A 22,559-nucleotide genomic window follows, 5' to 3' on the forward strand; every position below is an offset into this window, starting at 1 on the left:
CGCCTTACCGGTAAATATAGCTTAGCTACACATGGCGTCTTTTATTCAGACCTCGCACACACTATTGTACTTTTTAGGCTACTTTTTCAGTTAGGCTGCATGATGTTGATGATGATGATGATGAGAAGTACAGTAGCCCGCCCCCCCCACCCCCCTACACACACGGGTGACACGCACACGTACAGAATGATAGGCCTACATGCAATGATTACATGCATCTAATAGTCTATAGTACAAGTAGTATAGTCACTAGTATATGTAGACTTTTAGTAGTAGGCCCCCTAGTACAGTAGTAGTCAGTGCATTTTGATGTGTAAAAATTTAGACCTGTGGCTACCTTTGTAGAAACTGACTGCCAGTTTGTATAAATCATCTAAATCAAAGCCCCACTTAACGTGGTATTCTTCCGATGGCCCATTATCGACCCTAGGAGCAGTCTCATCGGTAATCTCAACTTTACTCATCGAATATTCGACAGTTTCAGTCATTTTTTCTAAGCTGACACCGGCCACGTAAATATGTCAGTGCGCATGCGTTTTCACGAATCGCGGTTGTTTCGCTCCCTAATCTTTTCGTCCCTAATATTTTCGTCCCCAGTCGTTTCGCATACGTCCATCACTGAAATCGTACTAATTGCTCGCTTTAAGCTAGGTTATTGCGCCCCTAAACCAACTGACCGCTCCTCCTCCCCGGAACTCCAACTTTTAACGTGAGTTAATTGTAATTTTACTCTCTGTATACCAAAGTAATTTATCTAGGAATACAGTTGAACTTCACTAACAACTAATGATGTGTTGATGAGTTCAATGAATCCTTCGATTCCTTTGGTTTTCTTGGCGAACTGACGTCCGACAATCGACCCGTTGACATGTACCTGCAATGCAGCGCCATTTGTGTGTCAACAGTTAGCTATTTTCGGACGAAACTCAGTCCATCACAAACTTTGGTCGATTTTCTTACATTACAAGTTGTAAAAAAACAGTGTTTTGACAACTCTAGCATGTCTACTCTAGTCTAGGTGCGCAAAAAGGACAGCGCCATTATTTTCCAAAAGAAGAGGTAGGCCTATTCAGGTATTCAGAGGCCTGCTATAAGTGCTTGACCATATCTAATTGATGTGGTAATATCTGTAGTATGCTTTCTTTACCTTCAGCAACATGGCGTCAAATACTGCAGTTGGGGGAGAACCTGATCAGGAGCTGGCAGAAGAAGAGGAACTGCAAGACACCAGAAGTTGCAGAACTGAACCCTCCGGCTTAGCCCCTGATGGTGGTTGGGGCTGGGTGGTTGTGTTTGGCTCCTTCGTGGTGTATTTTATTGCGGACGGTTGTGTATATTCCTTTGGTGTATTCTATGATGAACTTCTGGACTATTTTGGAGAAAGTAAAGGAAAGACTGCTATCATTCCTGCCATGTTGTATGGATTTCCCCTCCTCCTTAGTCCGTTTGTTTGTGCCCTCGTAAACCGCTTTGGTTGTAGAATGATAGGAATGGTAGGGGGAATTCTAGTTGGTGTAGGATTTCTCATAAGCAATTTTGGCTCGTCTGTTGAGTTTCTGATTTTAAGTTTAGGAGGCTGTTGTAGTATTGGACTGGAGATGGCTTACATTGCTGCCATATTGACAGTGACTTATCATTTTGAGGCAAGACGTGGATTGGCAACTGGGCTTGCTGTGGCAGGATCTGGAATAGGGACATTTGCATTTGCTCCTTTATTTGAAGCTTTGATAACGACGTATGCCTGGCGTGGTGCTGCGCTAATTTTGTCCGGTATATCTTTCAACATTTTGATGGCATCTTGTTTATTTCGTCCAGTTTTGACAGAACCTTGTTATAGGAACCAGAAAGATGCTGAACCAGGGGACGATGATAATCAGAGACAGTTGAGACCAACATCAAGTATGGACTATGCAATAAAAGAAAACATTCCTATGGTACAGCTTCATAAACCAGAAGAAGGGGAAGGAATAGATTCACTGGGTGAAATGATGGTGATATCAGAATCTAAGATTGTTCTTTTGAGTCGTGAAGGGAGCCAGTGTGAAAAGATGTCAACAATGTCTGAGCCATCGGTTACAGCTAGTATGATTGTGTCAAAAGGTAGCAGTAACCAGACATTTGAGTCTGAAACAGAAAGCAGCCTTGGAAGTAGTAGCAAGTTTAAAAAGGATGAGAGTTTAGTACTGACTACCCCTCATCTAAGACCTGTGGGGCAAGTTGTGTCAAAGAGTGCAGAACTTCTTAATATACCAGGAAAAGCTATGGCTAGAAAGATGTCTAGCAGTGACCAGGGACTACTGGGTAGAAAAGAATCCATCGGTAGATGTACTAGTCTTCAAGAAATACATTATCATCGGGGTGGCAGTCCCATAATTTTCACAAGTCATGCAAGCTTGAGACGTCCCACGTCTGAGTCAGTTGGAACAGCATCAATTCAGGAAGATGCAACAATTTTGAGACGACATACTGTCACTTGTGATTCCTCTTTCTTATTGGAATTGAGACAAGCCTTCATAGATATGTTTGATGTGACTTTGATCAGACAGCCAGGATTTTTGTTAATATGTGTGTCAAACTTCATGCTCTGCCTGTGGTTCGGTGCTCCCTATATCTACATCGTGAATAAGGCTTCGCTGCATGGCATTGAGCAACTTCAGGCATCATTCCTTGTATCCATCATTGGAATCACAAGCACTGTTGGACAGGTTGTGCTTGGATTCTTGGGAGACAAACTCAAAAACTGTGTGTTCATTTATGAAGTTTCTATGGTGCTGTGTGGAATAGCCACACTTCTCATTCCAGCCTGCCAATCCTACTGGTCTCACTGCCTCACTGTAGCTGTTTTTGGTTTCTTCATTTCGGCAAACTACTCATTGACCACGCTGATCCTAATTCAAGCGGTTGGGCTACAGAAGTTGACAACCGCCTTTGGATTCTTGCAGCTTGGACAAGGCATTGGTACTGTTCTTGGTACGCCTCTAGTTGGTAAGTTCATGTACAGTGTGCTTTGGTCTTTCAGTGTCTATGGACTCGCAGTGAAGTCTCAAACTCGGGTTATTCAGTCATGAAATGTTGTCTGTTTCGGCTAAAACCAAATATTATTAAAAGAAAAAAAATTCAAGCCAAAAATACTTATTGATTAAGTCAGTCCTTGCATTCAGGATGACTATTTTAGATCTTTGTCAGAGGTCTTAGGAAAATTGTACTTTTTTTGTGCTGTCATTGTTCACTAGACATCAATCACAATAACAATTTCAATTATTATCATGAATGTATCCTTACAGGTTTGGTGTATGACCGTACCGACAGCTACAGCATGGCGTTCTACATCGCTGGAGCCTGGATCTGCATGTCTGGTATCATCCTACTCCCCTTGCATTGGCTGATTAAAGATAAGGAGAGCTGCCTCCATGCCAATCCAGAGGAGGAGGAAGATTGTGCAGAATTTGAAGAGGTCACTGTGCCGCTGCAGATATGATAGTGAAGTTCTGGGGAAACTCTACCTCCAGATTCTGCAATAATTCCCACTGGTGGTGATGGCTCTATTTTGTTTTGAAGAAAAGGATCAAGATCATTTTGATAGGGACCTTTTGATTGCCAGGGACTAGACAATGTACATATATTGTTAAAATCAAAAGATTTTCTGATGGATCTTTTAAAAAAATGTTTCGACACCGTCTCATTTTTGTTGACCATAGGACAAGCCAATTTCATGGGGTATTTTACAACAACTTCATAAATTGTAAAAAAATGAACTAGAATAATTTAGTGTCCACTTCAGGTAATCAAGAGGTCAGCCATAAATTCTGATGTGTCACATGTTATTTATTGTTGTGTACCTGTATTTAATGAACAATTATTGTGCCATAATTAGACTATGTTGTGCTGGTGTGTGATGATTGATTTTCAGTGTGAATTACATTTTCACCGTTCTCATCAAAGTGCCAGTTTGATTTGTAGTAGACCCAGTCCAATGTATCCCTTGGTGCTTTTGTACTTAAGTTTGTATTTAAACACAGACAAGGGTTGAAACAACCTGCAAATATGATGACCTACATTTAAAAAGAATCTATGTTTGCATACATGTACTCCATGTCATTTCATAGTGCACGTTTGGTATCTGCCGCTCCTAACATTCTTCAATGAGGAAACTAGAGTTACTTTAGAAGGGTCTATTTCTGGGCCAGAGTATGTAGTTATGGTATGACGAGTGTTTGGATAGGTGAAAATTGAGCTTTGTATAGTTCTGATTTTTGTCAACTTCTGTGCTCTGATAGTCATTAGATTTGGTTCAGAATATTGGTTGGAATATTGGTAATTTATTGAACAGATAGTAATGAAACGTGATCTTATTGTACAGTTATTGATAAAATTATTGAATATTGTGTGCTCATAATTGTTTAAAAGGAAGTAATTTGTGAAAAGCTATTTATAGGTATGAATTGATATATAAGACAGTGAGTCAGGTCAGCCAAAGATCCCTGTTCGCGAGTTGTCCCCAATTCGAGGAGTTGTCCCTAATTCGAGGAGTTGTCCCTTATTCGCAGCTAATTCTTAGGGAAACTCTTATCTGGCTAGGGCTTTACTTGCGCATGAGTGGTACAGCAGAAAGTAGTGCCAATAGCCAGAAGTTGCGAAAACTGGGATCCTTGCCCGACAGGTCTCTGTGTGTGTAGTTGTATGATGAATTGCGTGATCCATGTTTCTGACATTCCTATAATAGTAATGGTTGTGCCTTTACTTGAAGCACTGTCATATTCATACATGTAGACCAAATGAATAACTGCTTGGTTATATTTGACAACAAGGGTGTGCCTGGTCGTGAAAGATGTACATGTAAATTGGTAAACACAGGAAACACATGTCAGGTTAATCATATAAATTTGAATAAAAGATTTTACATGTATGAAACCTGTATTTGAAAATAGCAGTGTACATATAGGCAATCAAGTACGTCACTATGTTACAAATTGTCTCTCGTAGCCCAGCTTGATAATTTTTGAAGGGAACAATTTAGTATTACATGTATATTAAAACTGAACTTATTAAAACCAATCATCTGCTATTTCAGTGACACTTTTTGTTGAAAATCACCTTATATGGTATGTCGCACAAATATTGTAAATGTAAGGAAATTGTCCAAGTAATCTGCTCTCAGATGTGATATTATCATGTGACCAAATTAGAATGTTGCGATCAAATGTTATTATAATGTTGTATTTATATTGTTGCCTGTGCAATTAAAAAGATTTAGGAACACATGATTTCTTTGTTTTATTGATTAGCACCCCAACTATACGACACATCCTTTCACATTATTGGATCAAGGTCAGTCATTGGGTCTTAAATATCCATTGGAAGCCAGGCTAGAGATGGACTATCGAGACAGACATTATGGAATGGCCAGGGCTCAAACGACCACTGGCATTAGGGAATGGCCGCGCGCCACCAATAACAAGACATTATGGAATGGCTAAGCCTCCAATAACCGAACATTATGGAATGGCCAGGGCTCCAACGACCACCAGCATCAGGGAATGGCTGAGCCTCCATTAACCACAGACAGGCATCAAGTAATGGCAAAGCCTTCAATAACCACTGGGGCATACCAGGGGGTTAGTTTTTGCCTCCTGGCATTTTTGAATGGCACTCACAACACAGGTATTCCAATCAGAGAAAGAACAAAACAAAAAGCAATGTCATTTTATATCTTTTTATTATCCGTATTAACAAAATAAAGTACCAGTTCCAAGCACAATCTCGCGTACACTAAGCACCAAAAAGACAAAATAATCTGTGCTTTATTCTCAGGGAGCTTATAGCTCATAGATCCACTAAAAAGACAAAATGACCGAGAGTTTATTAACGGGGAGCTTGTAGTAGTTTATAAAATCAACTAAAAAGATGAAATAAACTATAGTTTATTCTAAAGGAGTCCGCAGTTCATAAATCTGATTCCAGCCTCTCTTTGTAAGGAACTTGTAACCTGCTTTCTTCATGTATTCGATGGTAGTGAGGTGGTACTCGCTGTTGTGAAGAGGTTCGTATATTACATACTCTGGGCGGAAACCAGCTTCAATAAACTGGTGCAGAATCTGAAAGGAGAAGAGATTGATTTGACAAAATGCAAGTAAAAACCGCAGAAAACACTCTTAAGCTGTAAGGATACCTAATTGTGGAAGGCCGACATGTAAGATCCCTAGCTTTTTTTGTCCCTTCATCATCATATATCTGTCATCTGTGTGCCCTGCATGTCAGCCCCAGCTGTGGTTGCTTTGAAAAATAGAGTTTCAGGGACACTGTTTTGAAAATGAAGGGGAAAGCAGACACTTGAATGCAACCAATAGTTGACGGACCAGCTGGCCGCATGGCTTACCTTATCCCCGACTCCTTCGGCATCTATGGACAATATTCCAAACTTCTGTGGCACATTGAGATTCTTGGCAAAGGTTTGAACTGTCATGGACGGAACTTCAATTGTATGCGATGATTTAGCTTTCCTGTGGTTTGTCACCACATAGTTCTCCATGTTTACTATGTCGTTAGCAACAGCCATTTGGACCTTGCCGTCTGTCTCCCCGATCACTGCCGGCACGTATTCTACAATCTGTTTTCCATCATTGTAAGGATCACGAAACCTGGAAGAACAGGGTTAAAGATAACAACCATAATAAAATATCATTGTAATCAGCCTCTTCAACATAGGCCTACTTCGTTCTCATCAATTCTAGGCTATAGAATTTCTCACCTCACCTGTACATATGTATGTGATGTTTATGTAATATCATCAACCCTATCAGCACGCCATAATTACTTTAAAACTCACATTTCTGTATTTTTCTTTGCCATATCGAGCATCTTTTGTTGAGGTTCCACAAGTATTGCTGACCAGCCCCAGTGGATGAAATTAAAAGAATTGCTGCTTAGAAGTCCATCATTAGCACCAATATCAACAATAAGCTTTGGCACATGGAAGTCATCCCTTTGCAGTATGCGTCTGTAGATGTAGGTGGCTTCCAGGGAGTGGCTGACATCTACTCCGAAGAACGAAAGGGTGTCTGGTCCTGGGGCTGCCTGATCAGGATGAGCAGGGTTGGACCTGCTCTTGGCTTTATGTGACACCATGTAAAGCCTCCCCAAGAGCTGATCATGCCATGAAGCAATTCCACCATCTTGTCCAGAGTGGACGAGTTCTCGGATCGATTCCTGTTTTGAGATGAAATTAGTGAAGGAGTCCAAGTTACTCAAGTCTCTTAATCCAGGTAGAGACTTCAAAGCTGATACCACAGGTCCAATGAGGAAGACGTATACCACGGCAATGATAATACAAAAGATGAAGAGAATAAATAGAAGTAGATTTCGACCTGGGCTACTCCTGCAGCAGTTCATTTGTAACACTTTGGCAAACATAGCGAAGAGAGTATCTGACTTTCTGAGTACTGTCGACTTCTCAAGACTACTGGCCAACGTCAACCTGAAAGAAATTGAGAAAATCCTACTTAGATTGCTGTTGCAGAAATATTAATTCCATGCAGAAGGGATGTAAAGACTGTCTGTCACAACAGTGGATGAACAAGATATGGTAGATGGAAATGACACACAACGATGGGCCTGCATTGTTGTGGTAACTTGACGGTCACACTGCCATCAATACGCAGATTTCACTGAACATAACATTCAACACTACTGACAACAAGCTCACATTCAGGTAGAAGCTAAATTAGCACGGCGATACCACACACAAATTCAACTTGGAACACACATGGAGGTATAATAATACCTCCATGGAACACAGAACACAGAACCTATTTTTTTATGTAGGCCTAGACCCAGTTTGACCCCGTCTGTGCACTGAAAGAGTAGTGCAGCCAGTGCCCTGGCAGTGGCCCCAGCCTCCGAGGCCCAGTGGAAACCATCTGAACTGCAGGGCAACACACGGCACCAACAATCGAGGAACCTCCAATATGTGCGAGGGGAGGAGCATTAGTTAGTCTGGTTTTTCGAGGGTTTTGGGGGGGGGGGGAAACGTAGTCATACTCATACTATCACTATCAACACCTGTCACCTCCTAGATCCCTGGTTCGATTTCCGGGCGATTGGGTTACTTGAAATGCCTGAAAGAGGGGGAACAACTACCTTCGGAGGATCAACGAAATAACCGCAATTATAATGTTGGATGCCAAGATATGCAGCTGGATGTTTACATGGTTTAGGTGAAAATATTTACAAACGTTGTTGCGGATTCCACCACTACCGGAGGTTTAACTCCACCTCTGCCGGAGGTGCGATTCCACCTCTACCGGAGGTGCGATTCCACCTCTACCGGAGGTGCACTACCAATCCGTCTTCGGCAAAGTTGTGACAATAATCTTGACACTAGAGGCGCTGATTTCGTTCCTCTTGCAATATAAATTGTTCGAGTTTGAGGTTGTGACTGTCAGTTATATTGGCACCCGAAGTAGGGCCAGGTTTAGGCGAAGTTGGGAGGCGCATGGTAGGCCTACTGGTATAGTGAGTGGCAAGGTATAACCTTTAGAGTAGAGTAATCAGACTCCTCCTGACAATATCAGGCCATTCACTCGATACATAGGCCTTATACTTACTCCCTCGGAAACATGCGTAAGGAGCCGTCGTGTTGTAGGCCCTGTTTGCAAGAGGGTGGTATAACTCAACTGCCCATTCGTTTTGCCGTCCAAACGCGCACGCCGAATGTGATCTGGTCTGATCCATTGTCTGGTTCGATGTGGGAATATAAATATGAATATTTCCATTATGATAAAAGGCTGGTTTGGACCAGGTTGTAAAAAAAACAAGGTGGTCCGTATAGTTAGCGTTTACTTAATTGACCTTTACTTAAGAAGAAAGTGGAAAATTTATATCTAAAAGAACAAAAATCGAATTGGTTACGACCGGATTAAGAAGAAAAGACCGTCTACGGAGAAAATGCGCAGGAAGCACTCAAAACGTTCCATATTTTGAAACACTACCAGACAATTATTGCGTAATGACTCTTTCTCTTTACTGATATCGGCAGTGGACCGGCGTCTTCCCTCGCCCTATTTATAAATGGGATGACGAAATGGACTGCACCGGGAGTCTGATGCTAATAGACTGACTTCGAGTTTTTAAAATACCAGCGCCAGACAGACCGACACCACCGCCTGAGACGCTTCACTTATATAACGACGAGCTAGTGAGCGTCTCCCTTCAAACAAGTGATCGGAAACCCGGCGGCATCCGGTGGATTTATCTTCGATTTTCCATGTTTAAAGGGGACATTGGAGAATTAGCTAGCCGATTACACGGATCAATTTCCGCAGGAATCCAATCAAAGTTATTTTTACGGGATATAAGCCATGAAAATTCGATTTGAAAAGGAAGCTTCGATAATATGTCTTTGCGTCTTTTTGAATGTGATGAACGACCTGGTGACAGCAGATGGGACAGATTCAGGTAATTCGTTGCCTCATAACTTTCTCTCTGAATATACTGTACGTCATTCGAGGAAAACCGATGCCGAGGATTTTTGAGTCGGGGTTACAGATCAGTAATCAAAACCAAAAATTCTAAACCAAATATTATTCAGATTTCCAAATATCTCAATTTCATTTTCGATTCTTCTTCAAATTCTGCGTTCTTAGTCCTGTCGTCTACTGTCGTCTGTCTCAATTCTTTCAAGTCACTGACCGTAAAAGCTGGTCCGGCGTTATGCTGGTTGCAGATAAACAGAATTCCTTCCTGCTGGGGATTTGTGCTGGATGAGGTTATGTTTGGATTCTAATACAGTAACTGTATTTTATTAATTTTTCATCTGCATGCGTCACATGATCTGTCTTTGGTCAGACTCCTATGCAGTCCATTTCGTCACCCTGATCGTCCTTCCTCGAGGCGACAGTACGAGGCCGGTCCACTGCGTCCGGAGTGTTTCTTTGGTAGGCTACAATCGCTGTGTTACAATCTTTGTTATTGTTTTATTAATTTTCAGGTCGTCTGCGTGATGCCAGGCAGTCACTCGAGTATGTGGAGAATATAAAACGTGGCGATTGCTCAGGCGGAACGGACAGCATCCTGACAGTCAACTTCGATCACAACACGTGGAACAAATACGCCAGGGTTGCTGTAAAAACTGCCAATCTTCTCACAAAGAACTTGATGGAAGGCAACGGAAGGTTCCAAAATATTACGCCTGAAGACTATTTCTTTAATTTGGTCCGTAACAACGTCGATGGGGAATCTTTGATATTTGGCTCCGCCATCGCAGTCGAACCATTTGTCTTTCCCGCATACGAGATTTACAGTCCATACGCGCATAGAAATGGCAGCAAGGTGAACTCGTTTGACTTAAGCACCGGCTACAACTACCTGAGGAATGACACTGAATGGTATCACACGTTACGTATCAGGCCATGGAACAACCTGACAGAAATCTCCATCAACACTTACAGACCAAGGTAAGTGGGCTTACATGGCATTTCATGATTTGGATGCTGGGGGCGATTCTCCCGAAGCAGCCCTAAACCCAATAGAAGTTTCGATCCCCCTCCCTCCAATTTCAAATGTCGAAAATTCGCGCTGTGAGTGGAAGAACTTGGGCCCTATACAAAGAGAGAAACCATTTCAAATCAAGAAAAGGCGTTCGCTTTAAATTTGTGTTTGAATAGGCGACCTTAAAATATTTCGGTCAGCATACTGGAACGCACTTTCACCATGAATGTTGACAGCAGACTAAATATAGCCATCAGTCCGATCCGATTTTACCTAGCGTTCTGTGATAAACATTGATCAGAAATAAGATTATTTTTCGTATCGGATATCTTTATTACCAATTTTCCGAACAAAATCATTCAGTAGCGGTACATTTGTAGGAATATTTCCATTATGATAAATGGCTGGTTTGGACCAGGTTGTAAAAAAACAAGGTGGTCCGTATAGTTAGCGTTAACTTAATTGACTTTAACTGAAAAAGAAAGTTTAACGCCAATTTATAGTGAATCAGCTTGTTTTGAACAACCAGTCCGCCGCACATTGCAGTTAATATGAAGATGGAGATGACTATATATATGTATAAACAGCCTGCGTGAACTTTGGCACCGACAGGCTTTTAAAAATTAATTTTGCTTTATATCGGTCGTCCAGAGGTTAGCAAAAATAGATAAACATCATCAATATCCATTTTTCAATAAAAAAAATGATGGACGCATTATCTGACAACACCCTCCATCATCCATGCACTGCCAACTCCATGCGTTCGTGCAAAAGTGATGTTCTTGTTGATGACGTCTTGTCGTGCCTGGGGGCTCATGTTGTGACAAAACGTGTCTTGTGTGTAGAGTGGAAAATGGACAACTCACCGTAAAACACCTCCAGGCAATCATGCAGTCGCTTAACCATCAATTAGTGTTCGAATTCATTACTGTGGATCGTCCTCTGAACCACCCATCTCAAAGCATAATGGTATACCCTGACCACTTCTTCTCTGAGTAAATATCATGAAAAGTTGTCCCCGATATCGATCACCACTCGTTACTTGTGCAGAGTTCCATGTCATGCTAATAGAAGTGCATTGTAGTTACAAACTGGCCACTCGTGATAATCGAGTTAAGATACTGAGCGGGTTTCGCTACCCCTGGCGAACGACCAAGTACAACTGTACGAATTATAATTACATATTTATACTAACGAAGGTCTCTGTATAGCTTCATCATGTCTTCATTTAATATCTTCGTACTTTGTCGATCGCAGCTCTTCCTATATACAACGCTTTCAAAACCTGCCTTTATAGTCAAGTGTGGCTGAGAATGGTTCCCCAAGTACGTTTCCTTCCGGTACGGCATTCGCCGGGGAACGCCTTCAAGTAACCTCTTATGATTGGTTTAATCGCAATAGCAATCAAAACAAGATCACAACAGGTCGAGGACCTTAACCCAGTTTATCTGAGTTTTTCCTTATTGCTCAGCTCAATCATGTTCGTTGCTGATAATGTTGCGATTCTGTATAACCCGCATTTCGAACGGTAATGGCACAATCGATTTAATTCTGAAACAATCAGTGATGTACCAGGGTATGATTTCCGCATCCCTGCATTTGCTAAGAAAATAAAAAATCTCAGGATATCACGATATTAGAAAAACCGGCTAATCCCACAAAGTGCCCTCGGTGAAATCTGAATAAATGACATATCGTGTAGTTGCAGGCTCGACCCATGTTTGTTATTCGATATAAACGACAAAGAATATGTGACTTCGAGTAAAAAATCGTGTTAATGTTTTATCATTCAAAAGTGTGTGATAGCGTGTACTGGGCGTTTTAAAACTTCGAATTAAGGGGTTGTGTGACTTTCATTTGCTCAGTGTAACACGAAAACCGCGCGTTAGCATTTTAGCTTTTGTTCAGACCTAATTGCCAACGAGTGGCATCTTTTGCACGCATCTTCTATAGCGAGGAGAGTTACGCCAATCTGGACGACAATATATTATCTTGCCTCTAGCTGTATGCAAATTTAGCTGCTATAAAAATCAATTAATCAAGCATGGTCACGAACGTAGTGCTTTTCAAAAGGTCGTCAAAAGCGAATAAATTCAGAAGAGAAGAAAATTCTTCCCGTGTCTGAATAAATGAATACAGGGATGACGCATAAGAAGAAAGGTTTGCTACCATGATCAACTTAATTTACCTGCCAAAAGGTCTTTGACATCGCAGATTCGCCATCAGTACGCCTGTGTAGACCAACTGATCAAGGTAATTAAGTGATATCGTTAAAGCAAAATAGCATACGCCGCCCGATAGATAAAGGTAATTCTGGGGGGTAAACAATGGGTGTTGCATGGGTGTTGCACATAGGATCAGAAGTAGCCTTACTTTGCAAAATGCTTCCTCATTGCAGCGTGATTGCAAATACATTCCAGCTTTACTCTGCTTTGATTTGATGTTTTCAGGTTGAACGCTTCCGAGGTTGGCCCTGTCATCATCTTGCAGCAGCCGATAGCCAAGCTTGAACATGGTCACTGGACATACCCTTACTATGACTGCGGAGGTGGGAACATCTGGATGGTGACGTACTCATCACCAATACTTGCAGCGAATTTGAGTCTGGAGAATCCCATCTACTTTAGGTGAGATAATAAAGTATCTGACGAAATATTCGTACAAGAAAGCCATCAGGGCCTCTCCTTGATAAATCACCACTACGTCGTCAAAAGGCGACAAAAGTATTGAAATACTTTTGCCACCTTAGCACCGTCAATTTGTGTTAGAGTTGCAATCACTTTGGATATCAGCTTCAAAACCAATGGCCGTATACTTAAGTGCAAGAACAAAATGATGCGAACCATCAACATCTGGAAAAGATGACATTGTCGACGATGCTCATAATCCGGCTCGGAACTGTCTTTCCGAAGTGGTTTATTTTTCAGATGTTCAACTCTTTCTTTTTCAGAGGCGTAGCAACCATCGATATTGAGCTAACGAACATCGACATCAACCAATGTGATGCGAACAATTCCATCTCTTCCGATACTGCCGATGTCTTTAGAGGGACTCACGTCTGCAGGAATACAACTTATGTAAAGGATTTCTTAGTATTTGAATTTTGGCCCACCAAATATCTGTCATTGCAATGCAATACTGCTCCTGCTAGGGATATCAGCTGCACAAGCCACAAGGACTTAGTATTTGTGGGTCGAAACCTTTTTTGCAATTAACTCTGCAGTTACAATATGTGACTTGCTCCAAGAAATATTTCAAACTGTTACGAACAGTATGACTGTAAAACTGTTTTGGCCAATCACCGTGCTTTAGTCACAGACGGTGTCGAATATGAGATCTGCAATGCAACCATCTGCTTTGGTCAAAGTGGCGTTAATTGTTTTACTGTCGTATTTCAGTGTTCGCCACTGACTGGCTTGGGCTTCCGGCGTGGGGCATACGTATGTAAATGTAAAGATGGCTTCTACTTCCCCTACGCAGATCCATCTAAGGCATTCAATGGCAGCGATATTGAAGAACTACTGTCGAGGTAAGAACCCATCGACAGAGTTAGTTGTTTTGCGAAACCCCACACAGATAAGCGCCAGATGGTTTCGATTTATGATTGATTACTCGATAATTTGCGAGACTATCATAAATGTCATTGAATGAGTTTTCTCTGATAACAAACTCTTGATCTGCAATTAAGACACTGCATAATTGTATGCCAGCTCATTGCTGTATCTTGGATACACATTGAGATGCTAAACGATTTTGTAAGAAGCATTTACAGCAACTTCTGGTACATATTGTACACTCTTAGAAATAAAGGTTTTTGTCTTTTGAAAAAGGTTCTTTGGCCTTGACAGATGCACGCCGCTGACAGGTTTTTCGGTAAAATGAAAAACTTCTCAATAGCTTGGAGATTCTGTGAAACATTTAATAAATATTTTTCATTTCGCTGCATGAAAATCTCTAAGGGTGCATTGTTGGCCAAAAAACCTTGCTGATCATGAAGGCTTTTAAAAAGCTGAAAAATCTATTTCTAAGACATGATCACTGCAGGCGTGAGAATAAAGCTTGTACCCTGCAGTATTCACGTTGTTTGGGCCTTCTCCAAGATTGGGCTAATTGTAGCACGAGGACAGTGCACTTAAACAGAGTAGATCTCATGAGAGTGTCTTCAGTGTATCGATCGGAAAAGTGGTATCGTAATTATTTCCTTGATTTTTTCAGTAGAATGTGCTATGATTACCAAGGTCGTATTTGGTTAGTGGTCATTGGATTTTTCGTACAGTAATTACAGTTCTCGCCACATTTTCAAGCCGGGAAATCAATTCTGGCATTTATTGAGATACTAAAGACATGGCCAGGTGAAATAAAAAACGATTCTGGTCGTATAACGTATAAGTGCTATAACAGTTGCCATAACCTCGCTTAATTTCTTTCAGAAATGTCTCATTATCAGGCCAATACCCCAGAGTGTTTTTATTGTTCTTGATTTGGCGTATATTGGCTGTCATTGACTTTGATCGCTTTCACCTTATTCAATTCTAGGGTTCATATTTGGTATAATTACTTCGCATCTTTCCTTTCAGAAATGGCTCAAACATGGGGTTAGAATGGTTCCAATGTAAGAAGTGTTCCCTGGGATGCGATACGTGTGTTGACGACAGTCCCTGTCTTTTCGACCCCAACCACATAATCAGGATCTCCCTGTTATTGGTAACTGTGGCCATGATAAGTCTTATCCTCTTCGCATCGGTTGTCCTGTGGGCATACCGAGAAGTCAGGGTGAGTACATAAAGGATCTGGAACCACCGCATATCCTATTTAAATAGATGGTCGTTTATGCTCAGCAACGCGAAATCATCTTTTGGATTTACCAACAGCTTCAAATTATCAATGATTAACCGATGCATAAAATAGAAAGAAATCAATTCGTACCAGTAACAAAACAATTACCTTTCAACACAATACTTGAAAAGTAATGAAATGACATAATCGGCGCTGTGTTTCTGGAATCAGCTACTCCAGTATTGAACAAAGAAAACGATTAACGTAAAATGCTGCCCCTTCCATCTGTTTACACTTCGATTGACCCAAGACAATAAATCAGTTTTCGTGAATTACATGCAAACCATTATTGCGCATTATTACATGACTTTGTAGAGTCTTCTTTCTATTGATACGATTGTTTTGCCGGGGCGGATATATGATAATTTGATGATAGACGCCACAGTTTGTATCGTGTCATTAGCGATGTTATCACCTTGTGTTATCACCTTGGGTATCAGTGTCTCATGATGCTTAGTTGCCAAGTCCTAATTACACCAAGATATCCTTCAATATGCTATTTGACAACCATCTGAGACTACTATTACGTAAGGCCTACGCCTTATTGACCAGTGAGCTCCTAATAGATTTTGCATCAGCACTTGGATCACTTTCCTGTTACAGGCTATCAAAGCAGCCAGTCCAATCTTCCTTTTCATCATGGCGGGAGGTGCGATACTCATGTGTACAGAGGTAAAGCAGCTTTTAACTGACCAGTTAAGATCTTGTGATCCAGTTATTTCACACCCTCAATCGTTACTGAGCATTCGAGTTACGTATTCTTCCTTTGAGAACAGGTTATGTATACTTGCTGATTCCGTGGAGCTCGACACCCATCACGAAATGCAATCAATCCGCGTGTTGATTTCTGTTGTCCGCTCATAGCAATGATTAGCGGACGGGCAAGGCCTCCCTAATAGAGGCGATCAATAAACATTGAAGACTAGTATCACTGTCAAATGATGCCTAGCAATCGTTGGCACTATAGTTTATGTGATAATAAAGAATGGGAATTTCAGCATGATGAGACATACGGTTCGGTCACAAGAGCAAGAAATGGTCAGTACGGCACTTTTAGCTATGATTCTGGGCATGTGAGGTTAAAAAGTAAAGCTACAGTAGTCATAGTTGATGTATCCCTTTCCAGATGTTCATCGACTTCGTCGAGCCTTCCCCCACCATTTGTTTAATCCGTCCATGGCCGAGAGAGTTGGGCTTTGCTCTCGCTTACGGGGCCTTATTACTCAAGACATGGAGGTGAGACCAGCCTGCTAATCAGAATGAGTTAATGGAAACGATGTTATATGTACCAAATACACCGAGTATTACGCAGCAATCAATTGAAATATCAGATATCTCAACACTGCTCAATAAAGTGACCATCTATTCACTGGATAACTGGCTATCGCGCCATCCACTGCCGTGGCGCGGATAACATACTTCATGGAGTTCAGAACCTCTCAATGAACTTTGGGAAGTACATGTAATTGTTGGCAGAGAAGCAGAGATGGAGGGTCACCGCCAGAAGGAGGGGGAGGAGGAGGAGTAATCTCAGGCCTTTGGGCTTTCGAGCTTAGAATAGGAATGAAATGAGTTGAAACATTAACTCGCACACTGTTCACTTCTGTATAAGCAGGTAGAACCTTATTCGCTATAAATTTGGTCTTTGTTTCAGAATATCTTCCATTATGAAAATCCAGTCTGCCCGCAAGCTGCAGCTCTCGGACAAAGAGCTCCTCAAGCGGTTCATCCCGATTCTTCTCGTGCCCTGCGCGTACCTGGCTGCCTGGTCCGCCGCGGTACCCTTGACAAGAAGACTGGAACTTCGGAAGACTCCGCAGGATCTCAAGTTTTATATCTGCGCCATAGATTGGTGGGAATACTGTTGCTCCATAGGTACTAATATACACCATATGTTTATGCTTCTAGAATGCAAATTACCATTCCTCCAAAAAGTACATCGTAGTTCCTCGTTTGAATTTTATAGGGACGGGCGGGCCGGAGGCCTCACTGATCGCTATATAAACCGAAAGTAGTTTTCTTCTTATGGCGGTGATCACAGCGGGAAAGACTCTAGTGGAACCATGCGTTTTGTCTTGTTGTTCCTTTGAACCGGCTATCCAAGATAAACTGCACTTAAGCATCATCTTAAGCTTAAGGGTCATTCACTCGGTATACTTAAAATGCTCACTGTGATGCGAGAGCGGTAAGAAGCACTGACGCTGGCTACCACGATGCTAAAAGAGTTGTTTTCCAATTGGTTTTAGGTGAAGCTTGTTTTTTGCTCTGGGGTGTCTATCTGAGTTACGTCATCAGAAAGGCCCCTTCCCATCTGAATGAAAGCAAGTACATAACGTGGAGTATCTATAACACAGTCCTGCTTGGAAACTTTCTCTTTGTCATCAGGTAAGTTTACCGTGCCAACAGTGTTACTTTCAGACCACCTCCTATACCCTACAATTCCAATTCGTTGGGGGTATTTGCGCTTCCGGCAAGTTCTGAGCAACAGTCATTCTTCACTCAACAGTCTGTCTTTTTATATCATGACCATCCTTTAGATACAATAGTGAACACTGTCGACACTGGGCTTGTATAATTTGAAACCTGTCTGCACTAAGCTTGTATGATTCCATTCCAGAGTTCTGATAGCAGTGTCGAGAGATCCAGATCTCATGTATGTGATGAGCCTTATCCGCCTTCAAGTTACTGTCACCAGCATGATGTGTCTGATATACATTCCAAAGGTATGTGACAACGATGGTTAGAATAAAGTACTCTGATCCCAACCATTCAGGTTGTGACATTGTCTTTGGAATATGAATGGAAACTAAAATCAACACTACGAAATCTCTTTTTGTGCAACGCATTCATTTTATGTGTTTCCATCACAGCCCTAACACTCAGGATGAGGTTTTGGGCGAAGAGACAGCTCCACCCAAGAGGTACACTCTTTGGCGAGGCAACCAATACGAGCAATGAGGAGGTACCTTTTCCAGTGTTAAAGCACATCAAACTTGATATATCTTAGGCATAATTCACCGATGACAAATTTATAATATTATTATCTCCTGTAACATTATCTGTTCTTCAAAGCTGTATGCTCTGGTTGTGACACGTGGTGGGAAGGAAGACAACATCCGTGGTGCCGGGACAATAAACACATCCAGACCTCAGACGGAGGTAATGGTGGGAATGCCAATAGCAGACATGAAAAATGCATCCGTGCAGACAGACGTCACCGGGCCAATACAAACAGCTGAAGACAGAACTGCTTCAATGGTAAGAAAGGGGCTGTGATGATGATTGACTCGTCATGCAAACGAAAAGTACATTATTTGATTTTCTTTAAAGTTTCGCTTTGTCTTGATTCGCTAGGGTTTTGAAAATCACTGAAGCTTGGAGCACACAGAGGTAGCCTAATGTCTTCAAGATCATTTTGCCTAAGTCCTTGAAATCATATATTAGAAGAGAAGCCCAATAGAGAAACAAAAGTTTGGTTTTGTTGGCATTAGCGGCAAAGTCCATCCTATCCCAAAATCACAGGTTAGTTTTTCTCAGTAGTAGTAGTGTTGGTAAATATTTTAAAGAGCCCGGCGACAAGATCTTGCTGACATTTATCGCCGTGCGCTGGTTAAACTACACCCACATTACGACGTGCACAAGTTGTCATTGGACTCTTCTGTTTTGTTTTCTTCCAGAGCAACTCTTCACCAACGATTAAACTGCGAGGGATGAACAAAGTACATCCGGTTTAAAACTCAGGAATGAACCCGTCCATTTGAAGCCAACGTGTTGTCTACCAAATGGCCCCGATGATGACGTTCATCGTGTGCGTGAAGGAACACCTCTTGAGATGCAACATAAATGCATTCTTTTCAACTTTAGCATAGCAAATGCGACTAAACAACTGTAATCAAGTACAATACAGATGTAAACTATAAACTCGGTTTTGTCTCGCCCTGTCTGACAGGGAAGACGTATATACAATATATTTGTAATTGATACCGAACTCGAAGAGGTATTAGGAGTTTTACCAAACGTGAGGTTGGAGCCATCCTGACAATATTATGCCATTTCACGCGATACATACTTACTCCCTCAATGGAACATGCGTAAGGAGAAGTCGTGTTGTAGGCCCTGTTTGCAGGAGGATTGGTTGGAGCTAAAACAAATATAAGGGCCAGAAACCGAGGCGGCAGCTGACACGGTTTTTGGGCGAAATACGCCGTCCGGAGCGGTTTTCGGTGAAACTGAATACCTCGTGTATGGAGTTCGGATGTATAAACATAATCGTTCCTTCCATCTTCTTTGTAATGCGTATTATCAGTTGTTTATAAAATACAAAAAAAATATATTTGGTGTTTGTGTTCAGGACTTGTTCAGGACTATTTTAACATATCGTCACCCTCATAAAATAATTGCCCAAGTCAGATTTCTTTCTTCTTTTGAGAAAATCATTTCTTAAATCTGCCTAAGTCTCCAGCTTCATTTGGGCAGTTATTCCATTGACCTTCCTTTACTACACACCATATATTGAGTTAAGCACTTTACCACAGGTGACTCTTCTATGTAGAGGGTTTCTTTTATGCGAGTTGCGAGTTGCGAGTTACAAAGTGCGAGTTGCGAGTTACAATGTGCGAGTTGCGAGTTAAAAAATGCGAGTTGCGAGTTAAAAAATGCGAGTTGCGAGTTACAAAGTGCGAGTTGCGAGTTACAAAATGCGAGTTACAAAATGCGAGTTGCGAGTTACAAAATGCGAGTTGCGAGTTACAAAGTGCGAGTTGCGAGTTACAAAATGCGAGTTGCGAGTTACAAAGTGCGAGTTGCGAGTTACAAAATGCGAGTTGCGAGTTACAAAGTGCGAGTTGCGAGTTACAAAATGCGAGTTGCGAGTTACAAAGTTTGAGTTGCGAGTTACAAAGTGCGAGTTGCGAGTTACAAAGCAACTCCAGGTTCCGCCTCCTGAACATAATCAAGTATGGATGTCTTTATCAGTTATGGCTCTGGGTTGACCTCCTGTGGTGAAAGTTCAAGAATCCTTTTACAGCACATATGGCATTGTTAGGCCATGGACCTTTGAACTGTTAGGCCATGGACCTTTATACTATAAAGGTCCATGGGCATGGTATAGGCGTAAATCGAATGAGTTTTCATTGCTGCAGATTACTAGGGTCAATCGCACTTTGTAACTCGCAACTCGCATTTTGTAACTCGCAACTCGCATTTTTTAACTCGCAACTCGCACTTTGTAACTCGCAACTCGCATTTTGTAACTCGCAACTCGCATTTTTTAACTCGCAACTCGCATTTTGTAACTCGCAACTCGCATTTTTTAACTCGCAACTCGCACTTTGTAACTCGCAACTCGCATTTTGTAACTCGCACCTCGCATTTTGTAACTCGCAACTCGCATTTTGTAACTCGCAACTCGCACTTTGTAACTCGCAACTCGCATTTTGTAACTCGCAACTCGCATTTTTAACTCGCAACTCGCACATTGTAACTCGCAACTCGCACTTTGTAACTCGCAACTCGCAACTCGCACTAAAGTAACACTCTCTATGTAACCTCGACCCTATCCGCCGCGTAGCGGAGGGTCGAGGAGGAAGCCTCGTTGATTTACCCGAGGCGAGCCATACACTATGCACTGTCATACCGAGCACTCTGGTATTGCAGATTATTCCCATAGAAAAACACTTGACCGGACACCGGAAGCTTACGCCCCCAAATCGAGTTTATGACGAGTGAATTGCCGTCAAGTACCAGTCTCTGTAATGAGTGATTGGAGGAGACTGGTGAAAGTGTATGATATAGTTGAGGCGGTGAGTCTACTCAGTGACAATTTTGTCAAAAATTAATGTGGCAAACTCTGACCTGAATAATATTTTTTGACGGAGACTCATAGATGTAGCTTGATCCGTTTACTCAGCAGCACTCCTTTTACCATTTCCATGAAATATTTGATGAAAAGTTGAATCGACTCATTTTTGTGAAAGTATTAATGTCCCTTGGTAGACTCTGATGAAGAATGAACATACAATAAGAAATTTTAGATATTTTCAAATTTCAGTTAAAATTTTCATTTTTTGAGCAAACATTGTTGGCCTGAGAGTATGACTGTACACTCCGGACGCAGTGGACTGGCCTCGTTCCTCACCCAAACGAGACCCAAATAGGCAATGGGCTGCATGCCAGGGGAGTCTCGGGAGTATGCAGCATGCAGGCCACATGGAAGCACAATTCCATCCATCTGTTGTTCCTTCTGAGCTTAGAGTAACCAGCCTGTACTCCAAGAAAAGCATTGCATTCTATCAGCTCTTTCACAATATCAATGTCAGCCTACATTCTTATGTTGAGGAGATCAGGGGTAATATTCGCTTCTCCGGCCCTATCAAGTTACGACACGTTTGCTTGTGGCATCACGCCTTAGGTTTTAACCGGGCCGTTCAAAACTCCCCATTTTTATAAGCGTTTCGTGATGTTTCCTTTAAAAATTGTCGCGACGCAATCCTGTCACCTGTCGACCAATACTTGACTTGCCAAACTCAGCTCGACGCCGAACTGCAGCGCCACTCGCGGACAAAGATAGAACAACTCGACATTTTTTTCACCGGTTTTCTCGCTGCGCATGCGTACCAGCGGAAATCAACAAAAGATGACGCTGGTACGCATGTGCAGCAAGAAAACCGGTGAAAAAAATGTCGAGTTGTTCTATCTTTGTCCGCGAGTGGCGCTGCAGTTCGGCGTCGAGCTGAGATTGGCAAGTCAAGTATTACGAAACCAAGGGAATTCCATAAGCCAATCAGAAACGAGCATTGCTAATTGGCTGAGGGTGACTTTGGTTTGACCATGGAGGTATTATTAAGAGTACCTCCATGGTTTGACCTATATACTATATAGGTAGAATGTTTTTTAACCAGGATGAATTCCTAACCTAACCCCTGGCCGTTTCATTTATTCCATTCCATAAATTCTTTCTGCGAAGCGCTACTCTGGTTTAACATGTGTGTGTATCCAGTAAGTTTACCAGTTTTTTCCACTCGTTTTCATTGTAAGAATCTGTTTTAGGAAACACTAGCAACTGTACTGATTAACACCCTTTACGATTTCTATAGACCCAATCCATAATGATCAAATAAAAAGGTTATTCATTCATGGCTCATGGCCAATCCCAATGGCCATTACCAATCTGGCTTGACCCATTACATCTGACACCTTTGTTTGGTTATCTTAGGCAACAACAGATTCTGTCAAGCTTG

General features: G+C 41.8%; 4 protein-coding genes across 9 annotated transcripts in view; 2 read left to right on the forward strand and 2 right to left on the reverse strand.

Moving 5' to 3' along the window:
* LOC135484294 (Golgi resident protein GCP60-like) overlaps positions 1 to 512 on the reverse strand; it is a 40,723-nt gene extending 40,211 nt beyond the window's left edge. For all 5 annotated transcript variants that reach the window (XM_064765632.1, XM_064765635.1, XM_064765634.1 and 2 more), the window contains exon 1: positions 338 to 512. In XM_064765632.1, coding sequence (XP_064621702.1) covers positions 338 to 488 — 151 coding nt within the window. In that variant the 5' untranslated portion in view covers positions 489 to 512. The remainder of the gene's footprint in view (positions 1 to 337) is intronic.
* Positions 513 to 642: 130 nt separating this feature from the next.
* On the forward strand, positions 643 to 5,250 carry LOC135484296 (monocarboxylate transporter 13-like). 2 transcript variants are annotated; one of them, XM_064765637.1, is made up of 4 exons: positions 643 to 709; positions 1,154 to 1,383; positions 1,816 to 2,985; positions 3,285 to 5,250. In XM_064765637.1, the coding sequence occupies exons 2-4, from the start codon at positions 1,158 to 1,160 to the stop codon at positions 3,476 to 3,478; spliced, it is 1,590 nt and encodes a 529-aa protein (XP_064621707.1). In that variant the 5' UTR covers positions 643 to 709; positions 1,154 to 1,157; the 3' UTR covers positions 3,479 to 5,250. The 2 variants fall into 2 exon arrangements, with proteins under 2 accessions (XP_064621707.1, XP_064621706.1); XM_064765636.1 differs by having other exon boundaries at positions 1,154 to 2,985.
* A 449-nt stretch (positions 5,251 to 5,699) lies between these two features.
* Positions 5,700 to 8,272, reverse strand: LOC135485115 (uncharacterized). The gene is made up of 4 exons (XM_064766857.1): positions 8,137 to 8,272; positions 6,827 to 7,474; positions 6,377 to 6,638; positions 5,700 to 6,095 (listed from the first exon to the last, which is right to left on the reverse strand). The coding sequence occupies exons 2-4, from the start codon at positions 7,408 to 7,410 to the stop codon at positions 5,922 to 5,924; spliced, it is 1,020 nt and encodes a 339-aa protein (XP_064622927.1). The 5' UTR covers positions 7,411 to 7,474; positions 8,137 to 8,272; the 3' UTR covers positions 5,700 to 5,921.
* Positions 8,273 to 9,227: 955 nt separating this feature from the next.
* LOC135485116 (metabotropic glycine receptor-like) lies at positions 9,228 to 19,555 on the forward strand. The gene is made up of 13 exons (XM_064766858.1): positions 9,228 to 9,453; positions 9,986 to 10,451; positions 12,936 to 13,112; positions 13,436 to 13,562; positions 13,884 to 14,014; positions 15,063 to 15,258; positions 15,925 to 15,993; positions 16,448 to 16,557; positions 16,976 to 17,196; positions 17,568 to 17,706; positions 17,939 to 18,044; positions 18,394 to 18,579; positions 18,999 to 19,555. Exons 1-13 carry the CDS (start codon positions 9,357 to 9,359, stop codon positions 19,053 to 19,055), a joined length of 2,082 nt encoding a protein of 693 aa, XP_064622928.1. The 5' UTR covers positions 9,228 to 9,356; the 3' UTR covers positions 19,056 to 19,555.
* The last annotated feature ends 3,004 nt before the right edge of the window (positions 19,556 to 22,559 follow it).

Source organism: Lineus longissimus, chromosome 3 (genome assembly GCF_910592395.1).
Source record: "Lineus longissimus chromosome 3, tnLinLong1.2, whole genome shotgun sequence".
Lineage (NCBI taxonomy): Eukaryota > Metazoa > Nemertea > Pilidiophora > Heteronemertea > Lineidae > Lineus > Lineus longissimus.